At 51.8% G+C, this 27,658-nt stretch overlaps 1 protein-coding gene across 4 annotated transcripts in view; it reads left to right on the top strand.

Moving 5' to 3' along the window:
* Positions 1 to 27,620, top strand: part of EGFR (epidermal growth factor receptor) — a 192,274-nt gene extending 164,654 nt beyond the window's left edge. For 2 of the 4 annotated variants that reach the window (XM_036862890.1, XM_036862892.1), the window contains exons 19-28: positions 170 to 268; positions 5,475 to 5,660; positions 15,809 to 15,964; positions 16,797 to 16,872; positions 19,738 to 19,884; positions 21,299 to 21,396; positions 22,873 to 23,040; positions 23,391 to 23,438; positions 24,143 to 24,248; positions 24,920 to 27,620. In XM_036862890.1, coding sequence (XP_036718785.1) covers positions 170 to 268; positions 5,475 to 5,660; positions 15,809 to 15,964; positions 16,797 to 16,872; positions 19,738 to 19,884; positions 21,299 to 21,396; positions 22,873 to 23,040; positions 23,391 to 23,438; positions 24,143 to 24,248; positions 24,920 to 25,281 — 1,446 coding nt within the window. In that variant the 3' untranslated portion in view covers positions 25,282 to 27,620. The remainder of the gene's footprint in view (positions 1 to 169; positions 269 to 5,474; positions 5,661 to 15,808; positions 15,965 to 16,796; positions 16,873 to 19,737; positions 19,885 to 21,298; positions 21,397 to 22,872; positions 23,041 to 23,390; positions 23,439 to 24,142; positions 24,249 to 24,919) is intronic. The other 2 variants (XR_005021163.1, XM_036862891.1) reach the window with 2 other exon arrangements.
* Positions 27,621 to 27,658: the final 38 nt, after the last annotated feature.

The raw sequence follows: 27,658 nt of genomic DNA, 5'->3' as shown, positions 1-27,658 counted from the left end.
GAGCTGCTGAGCTATCGTGACTCCCAGCACCGGTGGCCTTGGGTGCAGGGCTGCGCTCGAGCCCCTCGCCCTTTGGGGTGGGGTCACTAATGATGCCCAGCCGGCCTAGGAGCCGCATCTTACGTGTATGATGATGGCCAGCCAATGTCTTCCCCTCTCTTTGTCACAGGGACTCTGGATCCCAGAAGGCGAGAAGGTTAAAATTCCTGTGGCTATCAAGGAATTAAGAGAAGCCACATCTCCAAAAGCCAACAAGGAAATTCTTGATGTGAGTTTCTGCTTTATTCTCTAGCTATCTGCACGCCTGGAAGCCAGAAGCCACCTTTTTTCGTGATTGGCAGCACATTGCTCTGTTTTAGACTTTGTCATCACCGCATTCTAAATGGTCACTTTTTCTGTCTTTTTTTCTTTCTGGCTATAGTCGGTATAATTCTCTCTCGTAGAGAAGACTCACTCTTCCATTCTCTTATTGGCCCCCAAAAGTATGGAAGCCTGCGGTCCCCGGGCATCCACCAGGGGCCGTCCCCGTGCTAGTGGCTTTACCCCTGCCGTCTCAGTGACCGCCCCTGGCGGGCCTGTGCTGCTCTAGGTGTTGTGCCCCCCAAGCCTTCGGTGAAGAAACGGAGGCATGAAGCAGCCCTGATGCTCAGGGTCGCGTGGCTGGGGGAGGTTTCCAGCACGTGGTTACTTCTGACTCTGAAATGCATGTTCGTTTTCTTCCACCAACTAGCTCATCTTTGAAATGGCTTTGTAAAGGTGCCTAGGATTAACAATATGATGCTCTATGAAGTCTATAATCTGTTGCTCACCTTCTGTACTTTTTCTCAAAGTAATTTAAATGTTATTTCCAGCATCCGCTGATTGCTACTTTATGGAGTCTTTGAAATACTCCACAAGATTATTGTTACATGTTTTTACTTGCGATTGTCTTGAACTTTTTCCACCTTCCCTGGACCCTCACTAGCCAATGAGGGGGCTGCACAGTCTCAGAAAGAGGCTGGATGCAGGAGGGGCCAGCCTGGAGCTGGGCAGAACCCTCTGCAGGTAGAAGCTCAGGAAGCTCCAGTGGACGCACCCTTGGGGTCCCGGGCTAACAGCGCTGGCCTACGCTTGCTGGGGTGGATGTGGGTTTCTCTTGCTCTTGTCCCAAAGCAGAGCCAGTGAAAGAGGAGCTGGAGGGGCTCAGTGGTGAATTAGGGAAACAGTCAATGAAAAAGGAAAACGACTGCCTTTACTGAGTCAAAAATCTAGAGAACTTAGATCGTGTTACAGCCACGAAGGACAAAGGTCAGATATAACATTTCCCCACTCTTGTATCTAACCCACAGAATATACAGTAAGCAAAGCAAACATGGGCCTTTTTAAAAAAGCGTTCAAACAATGAGCGTCCCAGGAGCGCACTCTCTCCAACCCCATTTTCTCCAGGCAGCCTCCTCTCCTTTCATCGCAGCAGGAAAGTCCCAGCCCAGTATTTTCTGCATGAAGGATGATGTATTAACACAGTGCAACAGAAAGTCTCACACACTGATGATAGCTCACCAAGCAAAGTTATCTTTCATTTTAACAGTTTACAGATTAATGTACAGTCTGTTAACGTAGGGTCGACTCCTATTTCCATAACCACAAGAAGTACAGCAAACAAGTGATTTGTGAAGTCTCTTCACTTTCAACCTCTAGGTCCTTCTCCTACACTGTTAAAAAGAAAATCTTTTTGCAGAATTTGCTTCCTTAATTCATTTGTTACTCATTTAAGACATTCTAATAACTTTCACAAAATGGTGTTGAGATGTGAATTTTAACAATATTCACTATGCAGAGTAAGGGCGATTTTGAAGACAGTAGCTATACTTTGGGAAGGAAGTAGCTTCACTGAGAAGGGCCCTCCAGGACCCCTAAAACTGGAGGAAATCTGCTTTCGTGGGCCAGAGTTGGGGTGGAAGATAGAGAAAGGAAAGACTGACAAGGTAAAAGAAAAAGAAGTTTAAAGTCCCATTTCGCCTCTCGTGCTGTCTCTGTCCTGCTCTCCTTCTCTCCCTGCGTCCCGCCCCTGGTTTCTTTCTTCTGCTCTAACACCCGTCCTGTGGCTGTAACCAGAGGGATGGCAGCCTGACGCCTTCCGCCTGCTTTTCCCGAAGCTCCGTCTGCCCCGCGCGCACAGGGAGCCTGTCCTCGCAGCAGCGTGGGCGCGGCCGTGGGGAGCCCCTGAGGGAAGGGAAAGCCAGTGATTTGAGGGCCAGTTTCATCAGTGAGTTAAAGGCGAGTTAATTCTGTAACAGGCAGCCCAGGGGGCTGAGCGTGGGCTCTGAAACACTCACACGCACTTGTAAATGGCCCCAGCAACCCGTGCTCTTATTCCCCTGCCCAGGCCAGCACTGAGGTACAGCACACACACACACCCTCTAGCCCTGGCGCACGCTGCGGTCAGTGGTGGCTTAGTTACTGGGACGCTTTCAGAAATGTTCTTGAAGTGAAGCGTCTGCCTCTCCTGAAGGAGTTTAAAGTCTAGTGGAATCCTTTTTTCCCCAATCTCTGTGAACGTAAACTAGTTCACAGATGAGGGAGACGGCAAGAAGGAAGGCCCCCCAAATTTCAACGGTTGGACAAAATAATAGACTTTCAAGGTCACCGAGCCTCAGAGGCCCTCCTGCCACGTGACTCTGACCTCAGCCATGGGAGCCTCCGAGCGTGGGCTCTGCCTGCCAGTCTGCACGCCCGGCGGGGGTGGCCGATCAGAGATGGCTGGGCAATACCAAGCGTTCTTGCCATAGGTCACGGTGCACCTTTGAGATTCCAAGAAAAACAAAGCTAAGAACAAAGCTCACGTTAACTCCTGCACACACTGAACAGGACACACGACCAGACGGCATCCCCATTGTGCCTGGGCTTCGGGGTGCAGAAATCTGTGGCTGTAACAGATTTTCATAGGAGCGGGGACCTGGCAGGGCTCCAGGCTCTGTGTGGCCGGACACCCACGCCCATGCTCTGCTCCCTGAGCCCCAGGTCAACTCCTCACGGCCCACAGCAGATGGGCCACTCAGACTGCTCTGATCTGCAGATTTTTCTCCCCTCTAAAATGAATACAACATGTTTCCAAGTCTCAACCAGATCTTAAGAAAATAAGAACAGCCAGAGGATTTCTTTGGTGTTATGGTTGTACAGTTTCCCAGACTGGGGGAGAGACGTGATTTGTCCTTTTCTGGCGATCGCATGGCCTACTGATGTTTCCATAGACTTTCCAGTTTAAATTTAGGGCAGGCAACGGAACGAGAATGCAAAACAGATTTATATACGTGCTCTTTCTGTGTCATAAGGTCTAGAGCTTTCTGGTAGCCCATCTGCCGGAGCACTCAACAAGGCCTCACGGCGCGTGGGGTAAGCGGGGGAGGACCAGGAGGGCCCGGGTCGGGGGAGACCCGGGTGTGGGCCCTGCCCTGACATAAGAAATGTGGTCTCTGGTTGTCATTCACTGGGCCTCAGTTTCCTCGTCAGACAAATAATGGCTTGAGAAGAAACCACTTGCAGGCCTTTTCCAGTTCTAACTTTTTATCAGTAGCCCTTCTCAAAGGTGAAGAGCTGTCAGAAGGTCCATAGTTTTAAACACCTGCTCTGCTGTTGTGATGCTGCGTTTACAACACAGACGAGGAGAAAGGCCGACTGCCCGTGAGAGCAGGGCGTCTCCACTTAGGGCAGCGTCCAGACGGACGGTGCTTCTGCAGCGGATGTCAGAGCTGTGGGATTCTTTCCGTAGTGGACGTGGCATGGTCTCTGTGTCGTATGATTTCAGTGTCTTTCAGCCGTGGTGTTCCTGAGGCAGCTCTGTGCCTAGAGATGTGTTGGGCACCACGGGAATGACGCAGCAGGAGCAGGTGTTGGGGAGGTGAGGTGATAAACAAGCCCCAGCTCCATGCATCTCTCACGGCACACCTGCCCGGGCAAGGCCCAGGGATTGGCATCTCTGGCAAGTTTGCAGGCCGTACTCAGCCTGCTCGCCCGAGGGAAAAACTGCAAGATGCCAGGAGAGTTCAACTTAGATTGGGGTTCAGGGAGGCCCTCTGAGGAGGGGTCAGCCAGGGAAAGGAGAGGTGGAAGGGCATTCCAGACAAAGGCCCTCCCAGGTACAGGCGAGCAGAGGTGGGGAACAGAGGGCAGGAGGACCGGGGGTCTGTTGGAGGAGAGGCTTTGCAAGGCCTGGCGGGCTTCCCAGGAACAGTGAGGCCGGGGGAGGGGCTCAGGCCAGAAACTGGTGCCGTCACGTTTGTGTTTAGAGATATGTGTACGTGCCCCTCCACCTGTCTGTCACCACTGTCACCTCTGGCTCCTGCGGTGCATCCCCCAGCATCCCCCTCGCGTGCCTTCACCTGGCCCAGGCTGTGTTCCCTTCTGCACAGAAGGCCCACACCCCGAGCACAGCAGCGGTCAGATGGGGAAAGGCGCCTCAGAACTTTCTCTTGGAGACCAGGTGATCTGAATAAAATGTCCCCCCCCCCTTTGCATTCTAAAGGGAAAGAGATGGAGTTTATTGGTGGAAATTGAGGATTCCCTGATTCTTAGTCAGACAAAAGCCAGGCCCAGTTGTGTGCATGGTTGTAAATGAAATCAGCTTCCTCCGCCCAAGGATAGCAGAAGGGTTCAAATAAAGTCCATGGCTGTGGGTCTGTGTCAGGCTCCCACCCCATTAGCAGGGGCGGGCCTGGGGGGAGTGGGTTCTGCAGAACAGCATGGATTTCCCTTCCCAAGGCTGAGGCGGGGCAACACAGACCCCCTCTTCTGAAGTGAATCCTGGGCCGCCAGCGGAGTCTGCGAGGGCTGTAGGTGTGACGTCCTCCATCCGGTTCAGAGCCGAAAGGGCTTCTCTGCCGTGCGTGGCATTGGTGCCCGTGGCCCCAGCAGTGCTGGGGGGGGCTCCCCCTCTCTGCCCCCGGCGCTCTGTGGAGAGGTGAGGTCCCCCTCCCTCTCCCGACCCCCCAGAGCTCTCAGCATCTCCCACCACGGTGCCCACGGCCGGGGTTCCGGAGTCAGCGGGCAAGTCTTCACCAGGGTGTGGGCCCCAAGCACGGGTTCCCACCGGCCCTGACACCATTTGAAGCAGCGGCATCTTTGGCTTTGAGATGGAGGTCTTCGTAAGGACTCAGCAACACCCAAACTTGGAGACATCAGGTCTCATTGTCACCCAGCGCTTTGCCAATGGCGAGCGCTGCCTGGGCCTCTTTGTGACGCAGAATCCGCACGTGCGCTCAGAGGACGCCGTCTCCCATCAAGCACCTGGCCACGCCACAGCCTCGCGTGCAAGAGAGCCTGCGGGAACGTCCACTGCACTAGACGTTTCACGGGCCCCCTTGTCCTCCACACGCGCGCATTTCCAAACTCAAAATCACGTTCGACTTCTGTACCCGGAAAGGGACAAAAAAGTCTGCCTGTTCCGTTAGCCACGGCGGGGAGCCTTTCTGATGTGCCCTCTCCTCCTCTGCCCCCAGGAAGCCTACGTGATGGCCAGTGTGGACAACCCTCACGTGTGCCGCCTCCTGGGCATCTGCCTGACGTCCACGGTGCAGCTCGTCACGCAGCTCATGCCCTTCGGCTGCCTGCTGGATTATGTGCGTGAACACAAGGACAACATCGGCTCCCAGCACCTGCTCAACTGGTGCGTGCAGATCGCAAAGGTAAGTCAGGCGAGGGCGCTCGGAGCAGGCACCTGGCTCTGCGAGGAGGGCAGGCAGGGCCACGAGGCAGGGCTGGCGGCTGCCGTTGCTTGCCGCTCCGCCCTCGCCCCCCGGGATGATGCGGTCCCTGGGGAGAGTCCCGGAGACCGGCGGCAAAGGGGAAATAAAGACAACCAGGAAGTCAGTAATTACGTTCTCCATCCTAGGACAGCGCAGAGCGTGCCAAGAGAGCGTGTGTGTGTGTGTGTGCACACGCGTGTACATGGCATGCACACGTCTTTAGTTTGGATTAAATTGAATCAATTGTCTTTTGCATCAGATCGGTGCCTGTCCCACTGCACACTGAAAATCTAATTATTCAGCTACATTTGCACAATTTTCTCTGTACGGGGGACTCTCAGTATGCTTGACGTTGGTGTTCTCATTTCCCTGGCATTCTTTTTGTTGAATACTGTGGTAATTTGTAGCAGAGGAGGAGGTGTGGCTTTCACCCAGGCAGGACTTGATCACAAGGCCAGCAAACCAGGCCAGCGCTGTCAGGTGACAGAGTGGCCAGGCGGACAGACAGGTGCTGGCTCTGACGTGCGGTGGCAGGAGGTGAATAGATGTTTCTGCTGCTTCATGGGGCTCTGTACGCGTCCCCCTGTCAACAGGCTAGATCTGGAGCGAGGGAGGGGCCGAGGGGGCAGACAGCGGCCAGGTGGAGCTGAGGCCAGGAGCAGAGCGATGAGCCGGGTATTTAGCTGCTCAGATGGCCTCACAAGGACTGTTCTTCCATTTCAGATCTCTCTCTCTCTCTTTTTTTTTTTTTTTTTTACAGATGACTTCTGCAGTGAACGGATTTTTTTTTAAATTTATTTATTTATTTTTATTTATTTTTGGCTGTGTTGGGTCTTCGTTTCTGTGCGAGGGCTTCCTCTAGTTGCGGCAAGCGGGGGCCACTCTTCATCGCGGTGCGCGGGCCTCTCACTGTCGCGGCCTCTCTTGTTGCGGAGCACAGGCTCCAGACGCGCAGGCTCAGTAGTTGTGGCTCATGGGCCCAGTTGCTCCGCGGCACGTGGGATCTTCCCAGACCAGGGCTCGAACCCGTGTCCCCGGAATTGGCAGGCAGATTCTCAACCACTGTGCCACCAGGGAAGCCCCAGATCTCTCTCTCTCGATGCCAGTAGTGCATCAGTTATCTGCAACCCAGCTTGCTAAATTCTGTTCCTGCTGACAGTGGGTATACCTTTCACTCAGTGGAACGAATGGAATCTGTGGCCAGGCCCCGCCCTCAGCCCCGGGGCGGGTGTTGGGAGCGTGCAGGAACCAGGGAGGACAGGGCGCCCCTCGTGCCCCGGGCCCCATCCAGGTCCTGGTTGCTCGCCTCACCCAGGGCGGCAGCACCGTCGGCCCTGCAGATTTACTCCTGAGGATGCGCCGGACTTGCTCGCTCGACCCCCAGCAGGCGTAGAAGGTGACTTTAGACAGACGAAAATGTGTTGTGGGCTCCGCTCAGCCAGCAGCCGCCAAGACGCTCGCTCCAGGACGGGCTCCTCTGGGGTCAGCGGTGCAGGGTGAGGCTGGCAGTGGGAGGCAGCCTCTGCCCTCTTCTGCCAGTGCCCGCCCGCCGGGGCCGCTGTCTCAGCCCCAGCCCCGGAGGCTCCGGCACCCGGCAGTGCGGGCGCGCCTCTCGGAGCCCCGCCCATCGCGTGGTGCTCTCGGCGCTCTCACGGCCGTAACCCCCGTCACAGGGCAGAGGAGTCACGTGGCCGCTGCTAGGCAGTGGTCCTGGTAGAGCCTGCGTGCCTCACGTGCTGTGGTCTCATGAAAAGGCTGCTTATTTCTGTGTCTGACCGTGTCAGTTTCCTAGGGCTGCCACCAAAAGGCGCGACAAACTTAGTGGCTTACCACAACAGAAGCTTACTCTCTCATAGTTCTGGAGGTCAGAAGTTCAAAATCAAGGTGTCAGAAGGGCCGCGCCCCTCCCAAGGCTCTAGGGGAGAATCCTTCCTCCCTCCCCAGCTCTGGGGGCTCCAGGTCCCTCCCGCCTCTGCCCCGGTCTTCACGTGGCCTCCTGCCCTAGGCCTGAGTCCAGATCGCCCTCTCTCTTAGCAGACACCAGTCATTCCTAAATCCAAGATGACTTCATCTCAAGGTCTTTAACCGATGAGATCTGCAAAACCCTGTGTCTAAAGAAGGTCACATTCTGGGATGCTGGGTAGGCATGAGTTCTGGGAGGATGCTTTTCAGCCCAGAACAGAGGCTGGTGTCGGGGCGGAGGTCGTTAGCCCCAGGTAGGTCTCGCTGAATATGGCATTTTTCCTGGAGGTTTACTTGTGTCCTGACTCCTGTCCCCAGAAATTCTTCCTTAGTCTCTTCCCTGATTAGCTAAGGCAGGAGAATCACCAAAGCTATCCCCCTCCACCCCAGGCAGCCTCTATCACCTTGCTTAACTCGCTTTATTTTTTAAAAACACATCTTGTGGGCTTCCCTGGTGGCGCGGTGGTTGAGAATCTGCCTGCCAATGCAGGGGACACGGGTTCGAGCCCTGGTCCGGGAAGATCCCACATGCCGGCGGAGCAACTGGGCCCATGAGCCACAACTACTGAGCCTGCGTGTCTGGAGCCTGTGCTCCGCGACAAGAGAGGCCGCGATAGTGAGAGGCCCGCGCACCGCGATGAAGAGTGGCCCCCACTCGCCACAACTAGAGAAAGCCCTCGCACAGAAACGAGGACCCAACACAGCCATAAATATAAATAAATAAATAAATAAATAAAAAGAACAGCAAACTTTAAAAAAAAACACACATCTTGCTACCTGCGAAGACCTGGTTTATTTCCTTGTTTGACTTGAACCTGGGAGGTGAGCTCTGTCAGAGCCAGGCCCTGGCCGCTGCCCCCCGTCAGGCAGGGCATCCAGAACTCTGCACACCTGCCTGGGTGATGAGGCCCAGCTCACCAGAGGGTGCCCGGATATTTAGCATTCTGATTATCTTGTGTCAGTTGGCCGCTCCACAAAAGTGACTTCTTATGTGATGCGACACATAGCCTTGGCAAGTTCTGCCCGGTACGGAACCGGGCTTGTGACTCTGGGGGATTCACATCTCAATTCTGGCTTTTCTTAGGCGAGTTGTCTCTCTGTGGCCGCGGAAGGGCCTCTGCCGTCTGTCTTCCCGGCAGCGAGAACGGTGCTGGGTAGCCTCTGTGGGGTGCCCACTCGGGCCCCAGTAGGCACCCCATGCTCACCTCTCTGGTTTTTTCCCCATATTTCGACTACTTTAAGTCAGATTAGTGACGAAAATCTAAGCTGAAACATTGTCTTGTTCTAGTTCTATATCGACTTTCTCTCCCTAGAGCAGCGTCTCCTATTTCCGGTCCCTCTCTCGTTCGTGAGCTTTTCCCCTTCTCTCCTTGGCAACCCTACGTTCAGACCTGCCTGCTCACAAGTGTCTGCATAGATGGAAGTTTATTTGACCCCAAATATCAGTCTTCTGCCAGCACGAGGAAGAAACAAACACCTGACCACGGCAGTGCCCACTACAGGGCGAGTTCAGCTCTGCCCAGGCCCTGGTCAGCCATGAGTTTCCAAAGTCCCTGAGTTGAGTTTCCAGGGCCTGCAAGTTTTCCAAGATAGTGCTCTATATAATATTACTCAGAATTTCACCTTGTTATTTCAATCCACTGCTCTGCCTGTTGAACTTCGTTTAGGTTCGCTCTCATCCAAAGTCGGTTCACGTTGCAGCTGTTAGATTTGTCTGCGATGGAGCTGCTTTCTATTTCACAAGAGAAACCTAAGCCACTGTACTTGAATAGCTGCGGCGATGCAGTGTCTGTCCTTGCAGGGAAAGGAAAATAATGGTTTCTTCAGCTGTAAAGAGAGAAATTTGCTCTTGGGTTAGTGACTGTTTACCTAAGTATTGAACAGTTTTCTCTGTAAAAGTTAGAAGTGAAACTACCCAGAAACACTTAGTGGCTGACCAGAAACTAAACCTGCTGGCGTTTTCAAGGTGGGATTTATTGACTTACAAATGTCCTCCCTGATTCACAAAGGCACAGGCTCTCTTGGGAAGTTTTCCAGTATTCACGGAGACCTGGGTACCATTACGTAGGTTTATTGTCCTGGCTAAACTGCTAGGAGGACAGATAAAATTATATCACGGGCAAAAGAAAAGAAGAAAAAAAACAGAGGCGGCCTAGTGGGGAATCTTGCTGGGGTCGGGAAAGCAGAGGTGCCGTTCCACACAGGGTGAGAGTGGATTCTAGACTCAAGTCTCAGGAGGCCGTGGAGACGTCACCTGCTCCCTCATCACCGCTTCCTGAGCTCCTGGCTCGGGAAGGTACAGGGGGCTCTCACTCACGGGGAGTAACTTAGGTGCTTCGGAAAGCGTGTGCATTCTTCCTGGCTGCATAAACCAGCTAGTAAATCCCAAAATAATTAGACGGGATAATAACGTAGTAAAATGTTAGAATCCAAAAGATGCTGTCTGTCATCAATTCAGTTTAGAGAACACCGCTGCCGTGCCAGGCTCTTTCCTCTTAGAGCACCGCAGAGCACATTACTGCCGAGTCCTGCATAAATCAGCTCTCTAGGCTGTGATTGATTTAACATTTTCACAAACCTTTGGGACCACAGAGCTTTCTTTCACCTAACCTGGATTAAGATCTCACAGAAGTGAGTTTTTAGAGAGGCGATATACGTTTCAGATACTTGACCAGGCCCTGGTGAGATCTGAAAGTAGCTGGGGGCTGGGGTGGAGGGGTGGGTGGGTGGATGCTGTCAGAAGGAAACCGACCACAACTTCAGAAACACCGAACTACGCCTAGTTCACTCTATAAGATGAAACTTAATAAGGATGAACTTCAGAAAACATTCCATTCGAAGGATCCATTTTTTTAAGTAGACGGGATACTTAGTTTGGTCTAAGTTCATCTGAAAAAGCCCCAGCGTTTTCACTGCTCACACATTTATAGGCGCTTTCAGGGCACGAGGGCAGCGAAGAGAAGACCCATCCAGGTGAGGAGAGGAAGGTGGTCCTGCCGATGACGTAGCAGAGCGTGCTGGCCCCTCGTGTCTGGGTCTAGGTGCCGTGTCATGACACCCACATCGACAAATTGTGGCCTGGTCGTGAGGGATGAGCAGGGGTGGGGGAGAATGAAAATCATGCTGGAAGAGGGGCCGGAAGAGGAGACGTTGTCCGTCAGCCTCGTGCAGCCTACGGGGGCAGCGGGGAGACACTAACTGCCCTGTGCACGGCCTCCTGTCTGGGCCCAGGTGGCTCTGGCCCTCGTGCCCAGGTCTGCTCCCCCCGCCCCCCGGCCTGGCTTTCCTGTGCTCCAGATCAGGACTCCTGAAGGTGAGGTTTCAGGCGACACCTCCCCCCGCTGACTAACTGTGCAGCCTGAGGGTGGTGATTCAGTCCCCAGCCCCCAGCCCCCAGCCCCCAGCCCCCAGCCCCCAGCCCCCAGCCTCCATCCACGCGATGGGAGAGGAAGGCGCTTCCTAAGAGCTGATTCAGCTGCAGAGCAGGTACCTGCGTAAAACCCTGGGCAACAAGACCGCAGACGGGGACAGAGCCCCACAGCAGATCCGGTTACCAGATATTTCAGTTATTTGAATTATTTTTTTATTTATTCTCACATCGTTCCACAAGATTACAGTTGAACTTAATCAACCTAAATGATCACTTTACAGTATGTCACTATAAAGCCAAAAGTTGCTGTACTGTTAAAGCATGTTCATCAACTTTTAGTCATTTCACTTGGTGATTTCTTGAGCATATATCTGTCAATGTCAGGTATCATGTGAAATATGTATATAAAGAAGACAAAATTTCCTATCTCCCCAAACTTGCAAACAGGTGAGGAAAACAGATCCCTACAGAGGTAACAATGCAGCAGGAAATGAGTGGGTCAGAGCAGGAGAGCTGAGGGACCAGACTCCCAGAGGCTGCTGTACAAGTCACACGGGGACAGCAAAGTGGGCTCAGTCGGCCAGCCGAGCGCCAGGTGCGGGGACAGCAGTGGTGAGGCGGCCGCCCTGCACCCTCGGGAGCCTGGACGTGGCTGTGGTGCTGTGGACACGAGTGAGAGCCCGTCCCCATCCTGGGGACCATCTGAGGGAGCAGTGAGAGGTGACCAAGAGACACTGAGGGCTGCCGAGGGATGAGGGGCAGGCCGGAGGGGAGGGGAGACCCCGCAGGAACCTGCAAGCGCGGCTTCATCACGAAAGCGAAGGGCGCCACGTGGGAATTTATTCATGATCAGACTTTGTTGGGAAGTGTAGCAGGACGTGGCAGCAGCCTAATTCAAGGTCATGGCAAAAGGGGTAGAGAAGAGAGGATGGATTTGGCATTTAGGAGGAAATAATAATCACAGCGCCGAGGGAGGACTCTCCCTGGGCACCGTCCTAAGTGCTCCATGTGGATTAACTCATTTAATCCTCTGAGTAGCCCGTTGTACATGTGGGGGAGAGTGAGGCAAGGGGTGTTGAAGTAACTTGCCCAGGTCTCAAGCTAGAAAATAGCAAAATCAAGATTCCACCCCAGGGCTCCTCGCTCCCAAGTCTGTGCTTTTCCCCAGCACGTGATGTCACGGGTCAGAGTGGAGCCCACAGGCTGGTGAGCCTAGCAGGCCTCCTGTCCCTACACAGCAGGAGGTTGGTGCCTGGGACAGGAAAGTCTGACACTTTCCTGCCTCTTCTGAGGGCAGGGGTGCAGTGGTGTGGACGCCATGCCTTGCTTTACTCTGCCAGAGCCCTCCGCCTACCCCTCCGCTTCCTATTCTGCCACCTCCGAGGTCACCAAGTCAGCGTCTGTCCCCCCTACCCACCACTTCCCCACGTGGTGGTTAAGAAATACACTAGAAATGCAGCTCGTTCCTGCCTCTCGCTCTGGGCTCCTCCTAAGAGTCGCAGGATGCTGCAGTGCCTGGGAATACGGTCCGTACATGTCACACCCAACCCAGGCCTCTCTTCTCCCCCGGGTGTTGTGCGAGGAAAGTCTTTAAAACCCTCGTGGAAGCAATCCTGTGTCTCCTGTGCATTCAGGTCCCAGGGCGGCTCTTCAGATCCCCTTTTAACCTCAGTATTGCAGCATCCATCCTAGCCGTCCTGTGTTAACTAGCAAAATAAATATGTTCCATTAAATTAAAGTGAGGCTCTCAGAGAGAAGAATCAGGGAACTGCCTTTCCAAGAGGCCCCACGAGGCTGACGCTGATATCGCTTCCTGCGGGTCTCTGTTTGGATTCTGAGAGTTCACGAGCGATGTCAGGGCTCTTATCTTTGGTGCTGGTTAAACTATAACTCTGCTGGGCCTAGAACTGTAACCGAGATGGCCTTTCAAACTGCCATATTGTGTGGGACAGAGACCAAGGAATAGAGTTTTATCTAAGTTCAAATGAGTCTAATCTTGTCCCGAAATTATCTCTGATTTAAATCCCTCTAGCTGTGTGCTCCAGACACGTACTGCTCTTTCCTGCCCTTTCCCAAGCCTTCTCTGAAGGCTGGTGTTACGAGAAAACGTTGCAGTTTATTGCAGTTGCTCTGCTCCTTTAAAAAAATCTGAGGTGGGGGGAGGGGCGGGGGTGGAGCTACTTCCATTGTTAGATTCCCATCCACCTGCCCTTGGGCACGCTCAGCGGCACAGGGCCAAGATGCTGGGGTGTCGCTTCCAAAGCAGTCTCTGGGTCAGCAGACAAGTCTCACTTGGAGGCCTAGCAGGAAATTAAGGGCACCGTCCCAGTGGTGGCCTCAGAGCCCTTGGTCTGTGAAGCAGCACCAGCCCAGGCTCTGGGCCCCTGGGTCAGCTGTCAAGGCTGTTGTGGGGGTACCAGACCTCCCAGCACCGGGAGAGGCATCTTTGCAGGCGTGTTTGAAATGCCGGGCTCGGAACTGTCGGCCGCTATTATCATTCATTCATCCCTTCCTTCCTTCATCTTCAACAAGCTTTTGTAAAAAATGTATCCAGTGCACCAGATCCTCTGTTAGGCATATAAAGAGGCAGAAAGAAAGTTCACGACGATAGTTAAATGTAGCTGGAAATGCCCTCTGAAGTCCTCCTTGTGGGCTTAAGTGAACCACAGGGGAGACAGATGCTGCTGAAAGGAGCCCCGTGAAGGGGCGGGGGGGGGGGGGGTGCCAGGGAGTAGGAAGTCCTCCTCTGCCAGGAAGCCCTGCTTCTCTCTCCCTCTCCACGCTCCATCCCTAAGGAATGATTCCTAACCTGGAAGTGCTATTCCAGGGAAGCACCTGCCCACTTCCTCTTGAATAGACATGAGCCCATTAACCTTATTTCCCGGCACCTGAGACATCTTAGAAAGGAACCATTTAAATCAAACAGCATCTTAAACATTCAGGAGCTTTCTAGATAATACAGTGGACACATGGGAATCATTTTTTTTTTTCCCAAGAGAAGAAAAACATTAAAGGCCTCAAAAATAGCCCTCAAAGACTAATTCCTGGTAGTGTCTTTGTAAGATCCTATTTTCCTGTGATGGCTAGTTTAACTCTAGAAAGAAAATTTGTAAACTTCGCTTTGATGTGACAAGTTAATTAGTAATTTTTACCTAATATCTATGCAAAAGGAAGCAATGAATTTGCCAGAAAATTTGGGATCTATCCTTATCTGCAGGTATTCCCTGCATTTGCACTAAAATGAAGAGAGCTACATGCAAAAATCTCGAGGGTAATGCAGAGTTGGTTTTGCCCATTCATTTCCATTTTGTGCCCTTCGGTAAGCATGTCTGTGGTGCCTGCCCTTCACTGGAGAGTTCATGAGTGTCAGCTGTAAAGGAGGCTGGAAATGTGGTCCACCTCCCTGGCTGGGGAGAGGAGAGGTGCCTTTGTGAGCAAGGAGGAGAACACGTGGTTCCAGCCACACAGGCCGTGTGCAGAACTTGACCCTCCGGCATCTCCTGCCTGCCCGTGTGGCCCTGCACAGGGGCAGCGGCTGCCAAGCTCATGTCTACGGGTTAGAGCTTGGGAGGGTCCAAGGGAAGCTTGGCTCAGCTGGGCAGGCTTCAAGCCAGGAGTAGGGGCAGGAAGTGAGCCCGCCTGTCAGGGGAGAAAGGGCAGGTGACAAAGACACCAAGGAGGCTGTGGACAAGGGCTAGAGGTGAGGGGTCACACAGTTAGTCCTTCGTAGCCGCAGTTCTGCATCTGCAGAATCAGCCAACCGTGGATCAAAAACATGTGGGAAGAAAATTCCAGAAAGCTCCAAAAAACAAAAGTTGAATTGGCTGGGCACAAGCAACTGTTTACATAGCATTTACATTACGTTTACAAGTATGTACATTGTATGAGGTGTTACAAGTAATCGAGTGGTGATTTAAAGTATGCAAGAGGATGTGTGTAGGTTACAAACAAATACTTGCTCCATTTTTTATAAGGGACTTGAATATCTACGGATTTTGGTTAGGCGGGTGGCAGGGAGAGGGGTTCCCGGAACCAGTCTCATGGGTACTAAGGGGTGACTGTACATCCGAGAACTCACTATGTGTCGGGCACTGTGTTGGGTACTTCTCAAGTATTCTGTCTTTCTTTCTCTTCCAGCCTTGATTCTGATTACAGCAGTTATGGAGGCAGCCAGGGAGGGGGTAGGGAGTAGCACCTTGTATCAATAAAAGCAAATTCAATATCCATGTGATTTCAATTTAAAAAAGAGAAAATAAAACAGGACCAAAACCTTCACTGGTAGTGAATCATGTAAGATGGTCCAGGAAAGCGTGATGAGAGCCCTGGATCCTGGGGAGGTGGCGCCCCAGACGCGCTGGCGCGGGAAGGTGAGGCCAGGCAGGTGGGGTCGGCCGTCCGGAGCAGCGTGCAGCATCTAACCAGGTCGCGGCCCGACGGCGGGGCTCCTGCTCTGTCACTGGCCTCTTCTATTTGTTCAACTGAGTTTGAAACTTGAGTAACCGGATGGCGATAAGTTAGTAAGTCAGTAGCTAGTTATGTCTTCATCTCTTCACCTTTTCATCCGTGGAGCAGATAGACTCTGGTCACTGATGTTACCAGGTGCAAGTCACTGTGTCCGTGGAGGGCAGTCGGTCCGCAGACAGGCTCCGGCTCAGAGGCTGTTGCGTACGTGACACCGCACCCTGCGCCGGGGCGCCCGCCCTCTGCCTGATCCCCGCTGAGCACCCACCCCTCACTGCGTGGCCCCGTGTTGCAGGGCATGAACTACCTGGAAGACCGGCGCTTGGTGCACCGAGACCTGGCGGCCAGGAATGTGCTGGTGAAGACGCCGCAGCACGTCAAGATCACGGATTTCGGGCTGGCCAAACTGCTGGGCGCCGAGGAGAAGGAGTACCATGCAGAAGGGGGCAAAGTAAGGAGCTGGCTTGTAGAAGGGCGAGCACTCCCCCGCCAGCAGGCTGACCAATGGGAGGGCCGTCCTCAGGACCTTCTGGGTGAGGTCACAGCTGCCACCAGCACCTGGGTCTAGCCAGGCCCTTCTGGCCCTGCAGCCAGAGCTGCCCAGGGAGCAGGATTTGCTGGGAAAGTGTGTAAAGATGTTTCTGACACATCCAGAAGCCAAAGGCAGTAAACGTGAGTTCAGCTCCATCTCTAGGTGACCGTTAGCCAAGGGTAGGTTTCAACCTTCCACTCCTGGGTAAAGCCCCTTCAGAAGAGCAGCTGGGAGAGCAGCCCGGAAAGGGCCCCGTGTTGTTCCAGCAGCTCCCGAGGGGCGCCGGCCGCGGCGGCATTGGCTTCTTCCTCTCGGACAGGCCTGGGGCTTCTCCAGGGGGCTCTCCCAGTGGCGAGGGGTGCGGGTCTCCTGAGAGGCCCTCCGGAACGCTCTGGATCAGCTGCTTCTCTCTTCGCTCTCACTGTGGCCCGCGTGGCTCCAAGCAGCTAGCCCTGCAGACAGCCGCGGACGCAGGGCACAACCAGGGCCCCCAGCTGCCAGCACGTGCACGCAGCTCGGCAGAACAGCCCACAGACCCGAGGCCCTCAGCTCTGGGCCTGACAGAGGCCCTGTTCGCTACCAGACTAAAACCTCTCCCCCGGCTGGGAAGGAACACTGGGCCCGGGTTGGGCTGGGGGTGGCCCAGCTTCCTCACCTTTGTTGCTTGTAATGCATTCCAGTGTGATTTACTTTTTTTCAACCGAGGGAAGCTAATTGTTGTCTTATTACTTTCCTCTCTCATCATCCCAAGGTGCCTATCAAGTGGATGGCCTTGGAATCAATTTTACACCGAATTTACACCCACCAGAGTGATGTCTGGAGCTACGGTGAGTCGAAATCCTGAGGCTGATGAATCAGGGCTGAGGCTTCACTGGCTCGTGTTGTCGATGTACATGATACGCTCTGCCATCCAGGGCAGTGACTAACAACCCCGTAATCATCGCCGTCTGTCTGTTGTACTAGGAAATGTGAAAAAGGAAATTGAGTGGAACTACCGTACCGGGTGTCACTGGAGAGAACAAGGAGCGTGTCAGGAGAGCGGGTAGCGGGAGGGAAAGAACTGGAGCCTAGGAGACGCCTGTCCCCCAGAATCAAGCCAAACGTCACCTCTTGCCCTGAATTTGAAGTGAACCAAAGGGAGATGACAGATCAGGTTTCGTGGGGAAGAGTTTCCCGGTAGAGAAATGTGGTTTTATGATGGACTGACTCGGGGGTTATGGTTTCATATAGTGAGTGGTCATCTTTGTGTATCAGAGAGAATGGCTTCATGAAACGCACTGTGAGGGTTTGTGTGTGTGGGGAAATATGAGGAAAGGGAGGTAGTTACTGTTTCCAGCTCTCGTGAAGGCCGCCTCGTCAGGGTCTGACTCTTCTTCCTTCCAATGAGGACAGCTCAGACACACCTTCCACGCCCTCGCCTCGTCCTCTGTACAGAGCGTTTCCTGGGTCCGCAAGGGCCTCGCCTTTCAGGAAGGCACTTCCACTGGCTGCCGTGCTGGGGTGCTTCCGCCTACGTTACTGCAGGCAGTCTCGCTGTCACCCAGAATCAGCCCAAAGGTTGCGGAACACCTGATCTGCATTGACCTATGCGTTACCAGCCTATCCCAGCTATCAACGCAACGGAGGTGAAGGGAAGGACTCACCCACCTCCATAGAAACGCGTATTTGGGGAGAGCAGTAGTAAAAAGAATCTCCGAGAGGAATTTAGTCACTGTCACAAAAACAAAATCATTCAGGATATTGTCCATTTAGCATTTCTTTCAGAGCATTATTAACTTCCTAATATTCCAAATGCATTTTTAAAAATTTCATGGGTCTTTGTCTTTTCTGCTATAACGTAAGCTTTACAGAGACGGAGATCTCTGTGAATGAATAAGTGGATTTTCATTTATACCTGTGAGCTAGCTGCTCACGATGAATGAACTAGATAAGGAAATAAAGCTATTCTGATGCCTTATTTTCAGTCATGTTCAAGAAATGTCTACTCCCCCAGAGGGATGGGAAGAAACGCCGCTTTCCCATTTGTGGTCCTGCCCAGAGCTGTCATTGTCATTGTCACAGCCCAAGCCACCCCCCCCCCGCACCCCCAGGGACACCAAGCAGGGGCTCCTCCTGGGTCTTCTCTGGGCTTGTTTTACACCCACTCGTCTGTTCTCCAAACAGCAGGAAAATATATTTTTAAACCACATTAGACGTTCGCTTCTCTGCTTAACATCCTTCTTTGGTTTTCCAAATATGTTCCAGATAAAACCTGAACCCCTAACCGTGATCAATAGGATCAAGAGTGGTCTCTCGCAGTGGTGATCTTGAGTGGTCCGGCTCAGTGACTTAATCCCTGTGAATGATTACAACCGGCATCAGAAAGCCAGCATCACCATGGGGGCTGTGTCTTTCGTCTCAGTGGAAATCGTGTTGTCAGTGGTTCTAATCTACTGTCCTGGCAGTACACCGGACCTGTTACAACATGAACCTGAGTTTTTAGTCTAAAAACATATCCTGTTACTCCACTCTCTAGGCTCCAGTCAAGGCAAAATATTTTAGTCAGTTAGGGACCTACGTGTTCCACTTAGGAGTTGAAAAGAGAGAGAACTCATAGCACCTTCCAGCCCCACTTATACCCCACAACCAGGTACACACACCGCCCTCTTTCACCGTTTGTTCCGAAACCCGAAAAGCTGCCTTCCCGCAGGGATTCATTGTGTGTGTTTAAACGCAATGTCTAAACCTAGTTAGAGCAGGACCAATCGACTTTAAAGATCTGGACATGAGATTTTCTTTCTTTCATCAAGTCAATATTGATTCCGTGGTGGGCAGGACAGAAGAATCTATTTTCTTGTCCCTGGACCACTGCTTTTCTTCATTCTTCAGCCTTGCATTTTGCCTGTTAATTCAGGTCATTCGGTTTGGGAATGACCTCTGGAAAATCTATGCAGATGTGTGGTGATACGCATTTAGAAGCCAATCTCAAGAAAAGGGGTGGTTAGACTAGCTGGAGACCAGGAAGGCCCCAGGTTCCTGGGTCTGGTCCCTCCCTGTGTGGTCTGGGGGCATACTCCCCATGGCATTTGTGTGTTTCTGGAGCAGAGAACTCCATCAAGGGAGGCACGGAGATGGAAGGGCCATCAGAACTTCGGAACAGTCTTAAAAAACACCAATTCTAAAATTACTCCTGCTTGGATTTTTTTTTAATCACGATGATTGATTGATGTTGAAGTTAAAAGTATGGGGTTTTTATATTTATCAAAGGGAACACAGGGGGCTTTTCTTCCATTTTTTTTACTCTTTAAAAACACAGGCTTATAACCTTGCCGGTAAGTCATCTGTGGCCGATGATGTCTGGGTGTGTAACTCCAGCTCCACAGACCGTAATCCGTATGTTTCAGAGTGGTGGTATTCTCTTTGCTGTTATTACTCAAGTTTACTATTTATTGGCCACTTACTGTCTGCCTGGGATTGTCTGAACATTGCAGTTGTGTTATCTTGTTTGATCCCCACAACTGTCCTATGAGGCAGATGCTGTCATCACCCCCCCTTTACAGGGAGCTGAACTGAGACTTCCAGCATCAAGCAAATTGCCCAAGGCCACAGAAACATGGGTTTTTAAACCTTAGACACAGTATGTCAACAACGATGACTAAAGACAAGGTGCTGTGATTATTATTGACTCATACAGCAACGCTTCTTCCTCTTAGGAGTCACCGTTTGGGAGTTGATGACCTTTGGGTCCAAGCCTTACGACGGGATCCCCGCGAGTGAGATCTCAACCGTCCTGGAGAAGGGAGAACGCCTGCCTCAGCCGCCCATCTGCACCATCGACGTCTACATGATCATGGTCAAGTGTGAGTGGCCGGCTGCACCTGGCCCTGGGCTGCCCTGAGCCAAGCGCCCCAGGGCCTTCGACGCCCTGAAGACATGCTGTCACAGTCTGTAGGCAGGCACATCTGTAAACACCCCCTCAGACACTTCTGAAAGCACTTACCTGACGCACTGAACACTGTGAGCTGACGTTTGCCCATGTTCACAAGCAAACGAGTAAAATCAAAGTCCTCCATAAGCCGTTACACCAAAATACTCTTTTCTCTGAGTTGCTCAATGAAAAAAAAGCTGCCCCACTTTTTGAAGCCTGTTACCAGAGAAACTGTTTTTAAATGCCTAACAATGAGTAACCACAAGAGGTTAATAGAATCGGCATTTCTGCTTTGACGTCAACCTTTTCGGATAGTGGATTTATGTGAGGACTTCTGCAGTGTAGCGAGTAAACATTTTAATCCAAGTAAGAGTGTGTAGCTTGACTGTGACACTACCGTGCCATGAGAATCACAAATTCAGTAGGCTCCGGGGGTAACATTACATGTATGATGAGCATTTATACAGAAGGTAGCACAGGGAATGTGACAGAGTTCATGTAAATATTAAGCCTTTCTGAACTTTAGACCACAGAGTTAATCAGTTTTAACGTCCTTGCTTTAGGTTGCGGAAGCTGGGATCCAGAGAGGTTGCATGATTTGTCTAAGGTCACATAGCAGTCTGGCCCAAAATAGCCTGACATCCTGCTGATAGAAAATAAATAAGAACCCTCAGGAATCATGAGGATTTCCAGTCAATAGCTGTTCCTCCAGCATGTTTAATCTAGACTTGGATCACTGTGTACTCAAATGCACTGGCATGGTTGACAGAAGTATCCCCCCCCCCGCCAGGAAAGGCACTGAAGCACCCCTGTCACGTGCACATGTGATTGCTTGAGTGTGTAATACAGTGAAAGCACCAGGGTGTGGAGTTCCCAAACGCCGAGGTTCTTAAGAAAGTCCCTAATTTTCCCTACACCGAATGTGGTTTCCAGCTTACTAGACTGCCGAGTGAATATGGATGAGGGTACGTGTCAAGGGAGGACTTTACTGAGAGACTGGACCCAGGGCACCCTGCAGTCAGAGCAGTTCACAGAAAGCAGTGCATATCGTACAGCTGCTGGGTCACTTAAGGCGATGACACCAGAATGCTGGCCCTTGGAAGGGGAGGTGCAGAAAATTAGAGCATGTTATTGCCATTCTGGCTCAAATATGTGATGGCATCAGGGTCTTTAAACAGTAATCAGTGCTGGTTTGCCAAGACTGAACAACCTGTCACGAAGATTAGGTTTCGTCCTCATTTATTTGTCTAAAAGAATCTCACTGTGAGTGCTTTCTTTCAGCGATGCCATCTTTATCACTTCTTTCAGGGTTCTAATTGCACTGACTTTCCTCCTTCCTTCCCCAGGCTGGATGATTGATGCAGATAGTCGCCCAAAGTTCCGTGAGTTGATCATTGAATTCTCCAAAATGGCCCGAGACCCCCAGCGCTACCTTGTCATCCAGGTACCAGCTCCCAGTCTGCACACCCACTGGGAAAATCCCTCTAATAAGCATCAAACGTCACTATGCTCCGTCCGGTGCCAACACAGCCTCCCCGTCTCGCAGGTCACACCATTAACCCTCAGTGCGTTAGAAGAAGCACAGCCCAAGCTGTGGACTAATTGGAGCGCACCACGGGGCCCCCAGCTCCATCTGCCATCCCTGTGAGCCCCTCACACTCGGCCCCTGTCATTTCATGGTCCCCTTAGCCAAAGCCTTATGTCGCTCTCATGGAGAACCGGGGCTTTGGTGTCGGGCAAACCTGGCTTCAGATCCCTGACCCTGTACTTACAACGTGAGGTTAACAAAACTAAGCTCGCAGCGCTGCTTTAAAGATTCAGTGAAATAATATATGCAAAATACTTTGCAAAGCGCCTAAAGGTTCTGCTCAGCAATCGCAGGGTGTGTGTGTTGGAGGGGAGGGACCCCACACCACCAGGCAAGCAATTGTCCATCACCAGCTGGTGTCCTTCAGTTCAGCTCAATCTGACACTGTCCACCTGGAGACAGCGTCAGATCCCACAGTCCTCCAGGACCGCTTCCCCTCCCCCCCCGCCCAGTTCAGATGCCTGTCCCAAGTCCAGGTTGTTACCTGGGCATCTGACCATCTGGCAGAAGGTTCCCACAACCCCCTCCTTGGGTTCCATTAATTTGCTAGAGTGGCTCTCAGAGCTCAGAAAATCTTTTTACTTACTGGATCACTGGTTTACTATAGAAGGATATAACTCAGGAACAGCCAGACGGAAGAGATGCACAGGGCAAGGCATGGGGGAAGGGCGCAGTCTCCGTGCTGTCTGGGTGCACCACTCTCCCCGGATCTCCAGGGGTTCACCACCCCGAAGCTCTGAACCCTGTCCTTTCGGGGTTTTATAGAGGCTTCATTACATAGGCATGATTAAATCATTGGTCATTGGCAATGGATTCGACCCCTAGTCCCCCTGCCCTCCCTGGAGGTTAGGGGTGAGACTGAAAGTTCCGACCGTGTAATCACATGGTTGGCTTCACTGGCCACCAGCCCCCATCTTTAGGTGCTTCCAGAAGTCTCCTCGTTAACATAAGAGACACATAGGAAATTCCAAGGGTTTAGGAGCTCTGTGCCAGGAGCAGGGAAGAAGACCAAATGTGTATTTCTCATTGTACACAGCACAGCACTCAGTAAATGCTGTGGCTTTGGCCCTTCCTTTTTCCTCCTGAGCCGTTTGCATTTCCTTTGAGGACTTTGAGACATCAGGGAATTTTCAGTGTCTTAATTCCAGGTCGGGGGAAATGGAAGGAGGAACTGTACTTCCCAGAACCGGGCAGGGGGAGGGGGGACGAGTGTATTAGAACCCAACTGGCAAACACACAAGCACCTGCTGACAGCAGACCCGCCTCGATAGCCAGGGGGGTGGAACGGCAGCTCGCCGGACCTTTCTGATGGTCTCACAATCTCTGCGCCAGGGGGACGAGAGGATGCATTTGCCAAGCCCTACGGACTCCAACTTCTACCGCACCCTGATGGACGAAGAGGACATGGAGGATGTCGTGGACGCCGATGAGTACCTCATCCCCCAGCAGGGCTTCTTCCACAGCCCCACCACTTCCCGGACGCCCCTCCTCAGTTCCCTGGTACCAAAGTCACTCTTGCTCAGGCTCTGCCTCCTGGTTTGAACAGATTGAGTTTTAGCAAAAAAATGATACCCATCTTGTGGAACTCAGGTAGAGACAAAGAAGTAAACGTTAAGCAGATGGTAAAGCCAAAATCAGAATGAATCAATTCAGTGTATTATTTATCTTACTGCATTGCAACAACTGGAACAGAGTTAAATCAGAACTAAACCTAGTTTTTCTAAAGCTAATGAGTCAAGACGAAATCAGGCCCCTTTAACTGTGCCCACTCCCGGAGGCCCCCCGTCCTGCTCTCAGTGGGGGTGGGTGAGCGTCCATGTGCACCATAAACAGCTGCAATTCTTTTTCAGAGCGCCACCAGCAGCACTCCCACTGTGGCTTGCGTTGATAGAAACGGGGTAGGTATCAGCTCCTATAAACCAGAATTAAATCACAGCTCTGTACCATGGCTCTATTAGACATAAAAAAATGCCCACCCTAACCCAGAAAGCTGTGATTTTCCTTCCTGTATTGTTTCATCCCTACCCTACGGCCAGCAATTAGCTATCGCTTATCAAAATGCTATTGAAAATACAGTTGATAGACCAGCAGCAGCATGCAGTTCATGGACCTGGCAGTCTGTTAGAAATGCAAACTGTCGGGCCAGCACCCCACACCTCCTGACTCAGGATCTGCGGGGAGGGGCCTGGCCGTCTGTACTTGAGCCCACCTTCCAGGTGACGCTGTGGCTTGACGTGTGAAGCCTTGATTAGACCCACACTCACCAATGTAGCAGCCACTAGCCACATGCGGCTGCTTAAATTTACATTTTCGTTAATTAAGTTAAAATCTAAAATTCAGTTCCTCGCACCTGTGCTTAGTAGCCGCCACGCGGAAGAGCACAGATCACAGAACATGTCTGTCATCGCGGAAAGCCCCGCTGGACGGCCCCGGCCAGGGCCGTGCCGCCTGCCCTGTGGTCTGTGGGCCACCTGTGGGTGGAGCGGGTCCTCTCCCAGACCTGCTGAATCAGAATCTGCAGGTTAACAAGCCGTCAGGGGGTCCTGATCCCCGCCGAAGCGAGCGGCGCTGGCTGCAGTAACCTTGCCTAATCTCCTCCCAGCAGAGCTATCCCCTCAAGGAAGACAGCTTCTTGCAGCGGTACAGCTCAGACCCCACTGGCACCTTGACCGAGGACAGCATCGATGACGCCTTCCTTCCAGCGGCCGGTGAGTGCCTCGCCCTGGAGGCGGTCATGCTCCTCGGCCTCCGTCCCCGGTGCCCCGGCCAGCTGCTGCTTTCCAGCTGGTCCAGAGGTGGGGCCCGTGGCACGCGTGCAGACACGATGGATGGAGGAAGAGGCCGATCAACAGAAACCGCTAGGCAGGCGCATGGGTCTCTGAGGGGCTCAAGGCGTGTCCAGGTTGTCTTTAGAATGAATCTGCACATTTTCTAGAATTTGAAGCAAACAGCAGAGATATACATGTGTGAGTGTGTGAGCATGTGTGGGTGGGTGTGTGACACATTTGATCTCTGTTCTCTCTCCTGGCTCCGTTCTTGGCCTGTGAAACATGTATTTGCCTAATCTAAGCTTTATCCCCAGACAGACCCAACCATCACACACACACACACACACACACACACACACACACACGCACGCACACCCTCAAGGGAGGCTGTCCTCTGAGAACTTTAAATTAGCAAAAGATAAACGTGCCCATTGCTTTGAGAAGGACAGAAAAGAACACAATTTATTTTAGCCAGAGAGTCGTCTCCCCAGGCTTCCCCGCTTCTGTCATCCGTTGCCTCATTGAAGAATATTCACGGGTTCGGAATGAGCCGTGGAATCCTGCTTAGGACGATGCTTTGCTGATTACGTCTGATTTCTTTTCAATTTCAGAATACGTAAACCAGTCGATTCCCAAAAGGCCCGCGGGCTCTGTCCAGAACCCCGTCTATCACAATCAGCCTCTAAACCCAGCTCCAGGCAGAGACCCTCACTACCAGAATTCCCACAGCAATGCCGTGGGCAACCCTGAGTATCTCAACACCGCCCAGCCCGCCTGCGCCAGCGGTGTGCTCGACGGCCCTGCCCTCTGGGCGCAGAAAGGCGGTCACCAGATTAACCTGGACAACCCTGACTACCAGCAGGCCTTCCTTCCCAAGGACGCCAAGTCAAACGGCATCTTTAAGGGTCCCGCCGCTGAAAATGCGGAATACCTGAGGGCAGCGCCGGCAGGCAGTGACCTTACCGGGGCCTGACCACGGAGGATGGCCTCAGCCCTAAAAATTCCAGCCCCTTCAGCCCCCAGGACCAAGCCACGGCAGCTACTCAGTCCTGCCAGCCATACTCACGTTCACTCTTGGACCCGTGGACTGGTTTGGCCACATCTGCCGTGATCAGCCCATCTTTCAGCCAACAAGTGTCCCCGACTCGGATGCACTTTGGGGAATTGCAGGGACATTCCTTTGTCTTCAAACTGTGAGGCTTCCACAAAAGGCATCCAGAAAGAATGTTGTCCGTTTGGGCAGAAGTTCACCTTTCAATGAGGTATATTTGAAAAACACTAAATATGTTTAAGGAGTTTTATTGCTTGGGGACCTCTGCGGTTTTAATTGTCATTGATTTTGCTCTTAATGGACTTTTCCAATGAGGGAAAATCTTGCTCGTAGCACCTGTGGCACTGAGTTGACCCAGGCCCACCTGTGACCAAGAAGCAAGGGTCAGTCTTCCAGCTAACACTTGATTCCCTTGGCTCTGCTTGGAGACTCTTCCATTGCAAGACAGTTGAATAACGAACCAGTCCTCTGGATCCTAAGCAGGCCCGATTGGTACTATATCAAATCACGGCAGGTGCAAGAGGATAAGCCACTTTGAACTCTTCCTGGGCAAGGAAGAAACAGAGGGGGTAGAATTCTTCCTCAGACTTACTTTTATGTAAATGTCTCCATGGTACTTAACTCTCCATTGGTTGACCAGTGTTTTCTAATTACAGGTATTAGATTTGTTTCTTTTCCATTCCATTGTTTTGAAATTCAGTATGCTTTCCCTGTCAGCAGGAGGAGACGGTAACCAAGATCAGCTCATATTTGATTCGTCAGCATTCAGACCAGTTGCCTTTAATTGAGATGGAATGACAGTGCAAAAAAGGAACAAATCCCCCAAATTTGAGTCCCAGAGGAAATACATCAAGTCCTTTGGGGGTCAGGGGACAGGCATGTATCGGGAGACTGCAAAAACGAAGCTGCGATTAAAACTTTGAGCTCCCCCCGACAAAAAAAAAATTTGTTTAAGCTACTCATGGAAGATAGTTTTCTTTTTATTTCACTTCAAGGGTTTTTTACTCCAAGGGTACTTTGCTCCTCACCGGTAAGCTGCCCCCGAAGCTCCTCCTCGCCCTTGGTGAGCTGAAGGGTCCAGGCTCTGGGGCAGCTCTGCAGACATGTCTCGCCCTCACCACTGCTGGCACGTTTTAGACTAGAGACAGCATTTTGTGTCGTGTGGAATTCAGGTGGTAAATATGAAATTTGACTTTGATGATACTGCCTTCATACCATCTATAGGCATGTGAGAAGAAGAAAACAATTTCCCCTTAAAATAACTCCCTGTAATTGGAGGACCTGCTGCTTAGGACACCAGCATTTTCTCAGCTGTGTCCCCGCACCCTGACTGTTAACACACTTCTTTGTAGACAGTGTTATAAACACTCTTCAGCATCCACTGCAGCCAGGAAGAAATGTTTCAGACAGTATTTTCAGCCGCCCATCCCACATCCCACATCCACGATTTTCCTTTAGCTTTTATTTATTGACTCAGATGGATCAGGGCCCCAGTTTTGTTACCAAAGTATTTTATTTTGTCTCAATGGAAATATACACTATATTCAATTCCATCACATCGTGTTCTAAATACCCTTGAACACCTTACCAGCCTGGCATAGGTACTGAAGATAAATAAAACATAATCCGTGATTCCACGAAATTCACAATTTAGCGAAGAAAATTGACTCACAAATACCAGCCTTAAAACGATATGACAGATGCCAGACATGACATGTCAGCCCAGCACCGTGACAGCACAAAGCAGGGCGTAAGGGGGGACCGGGTCCTGGAGGAGCCGTGGTGGAGTTGGGTTAAAAGACCCCCCAGGGTGTCAGCCACTGGAAAATGGAAAGTGCATTCCCAGCAGAGGGAGTGTCACCCACGAAAGCATCTGCCACAGGAACCACTCATGCAGCCGGTCTACAGGCCCACTGCCCCTTCCGGCCTGGGAGTTACGTTCCCCAAGGGCCCTTCGGGTCCGTCCCCACGGGGGATTTGAAAATGATTCGAGGAAAGATTAAACAACATCTCCTAAGAATCTGAAATTTTATGTCCTTGTCAGTAAACCACTTTCATTATTTATTCACCTCAGAACATAAATACTTTAGCCCACTATTTATCCAGCACTGAGAAACAGAACGATTCACATTCTGCTGTCACTTATTTGTCAGGAAACAGATGGTGAGGGAGGACCACGACATGCTGGTCCAATTGTAGCAGTAAAATCCTAGTATTTTTGTAATTTGAAATACTTTAACATAATAAAACAGCGAGAACTATTCAAGTTTTTTCTTCTTTGTATTTCAGTTTTCCTGCG

The sequence above is a fragment of the Balaenoptera musculus genome, chromosome 9 (assembly GCF_009873245.2).
Source record: "Balaenoptera musculus isolate JJ_BM4_2016_0621 chromosome 9, mBalMus1.pri.v3, whole genome shotgun sequence".
Taxonomy (NCBI): Eukaryota; Metazoa; Chordata; class Mammalia; order Artiodactyla; family Balaenopteridae; genus Balaenoptera; species Balaenoptera musculus.
This window is presented reverse-complemented; position numbering and strand designations above follow the sequence as displayed.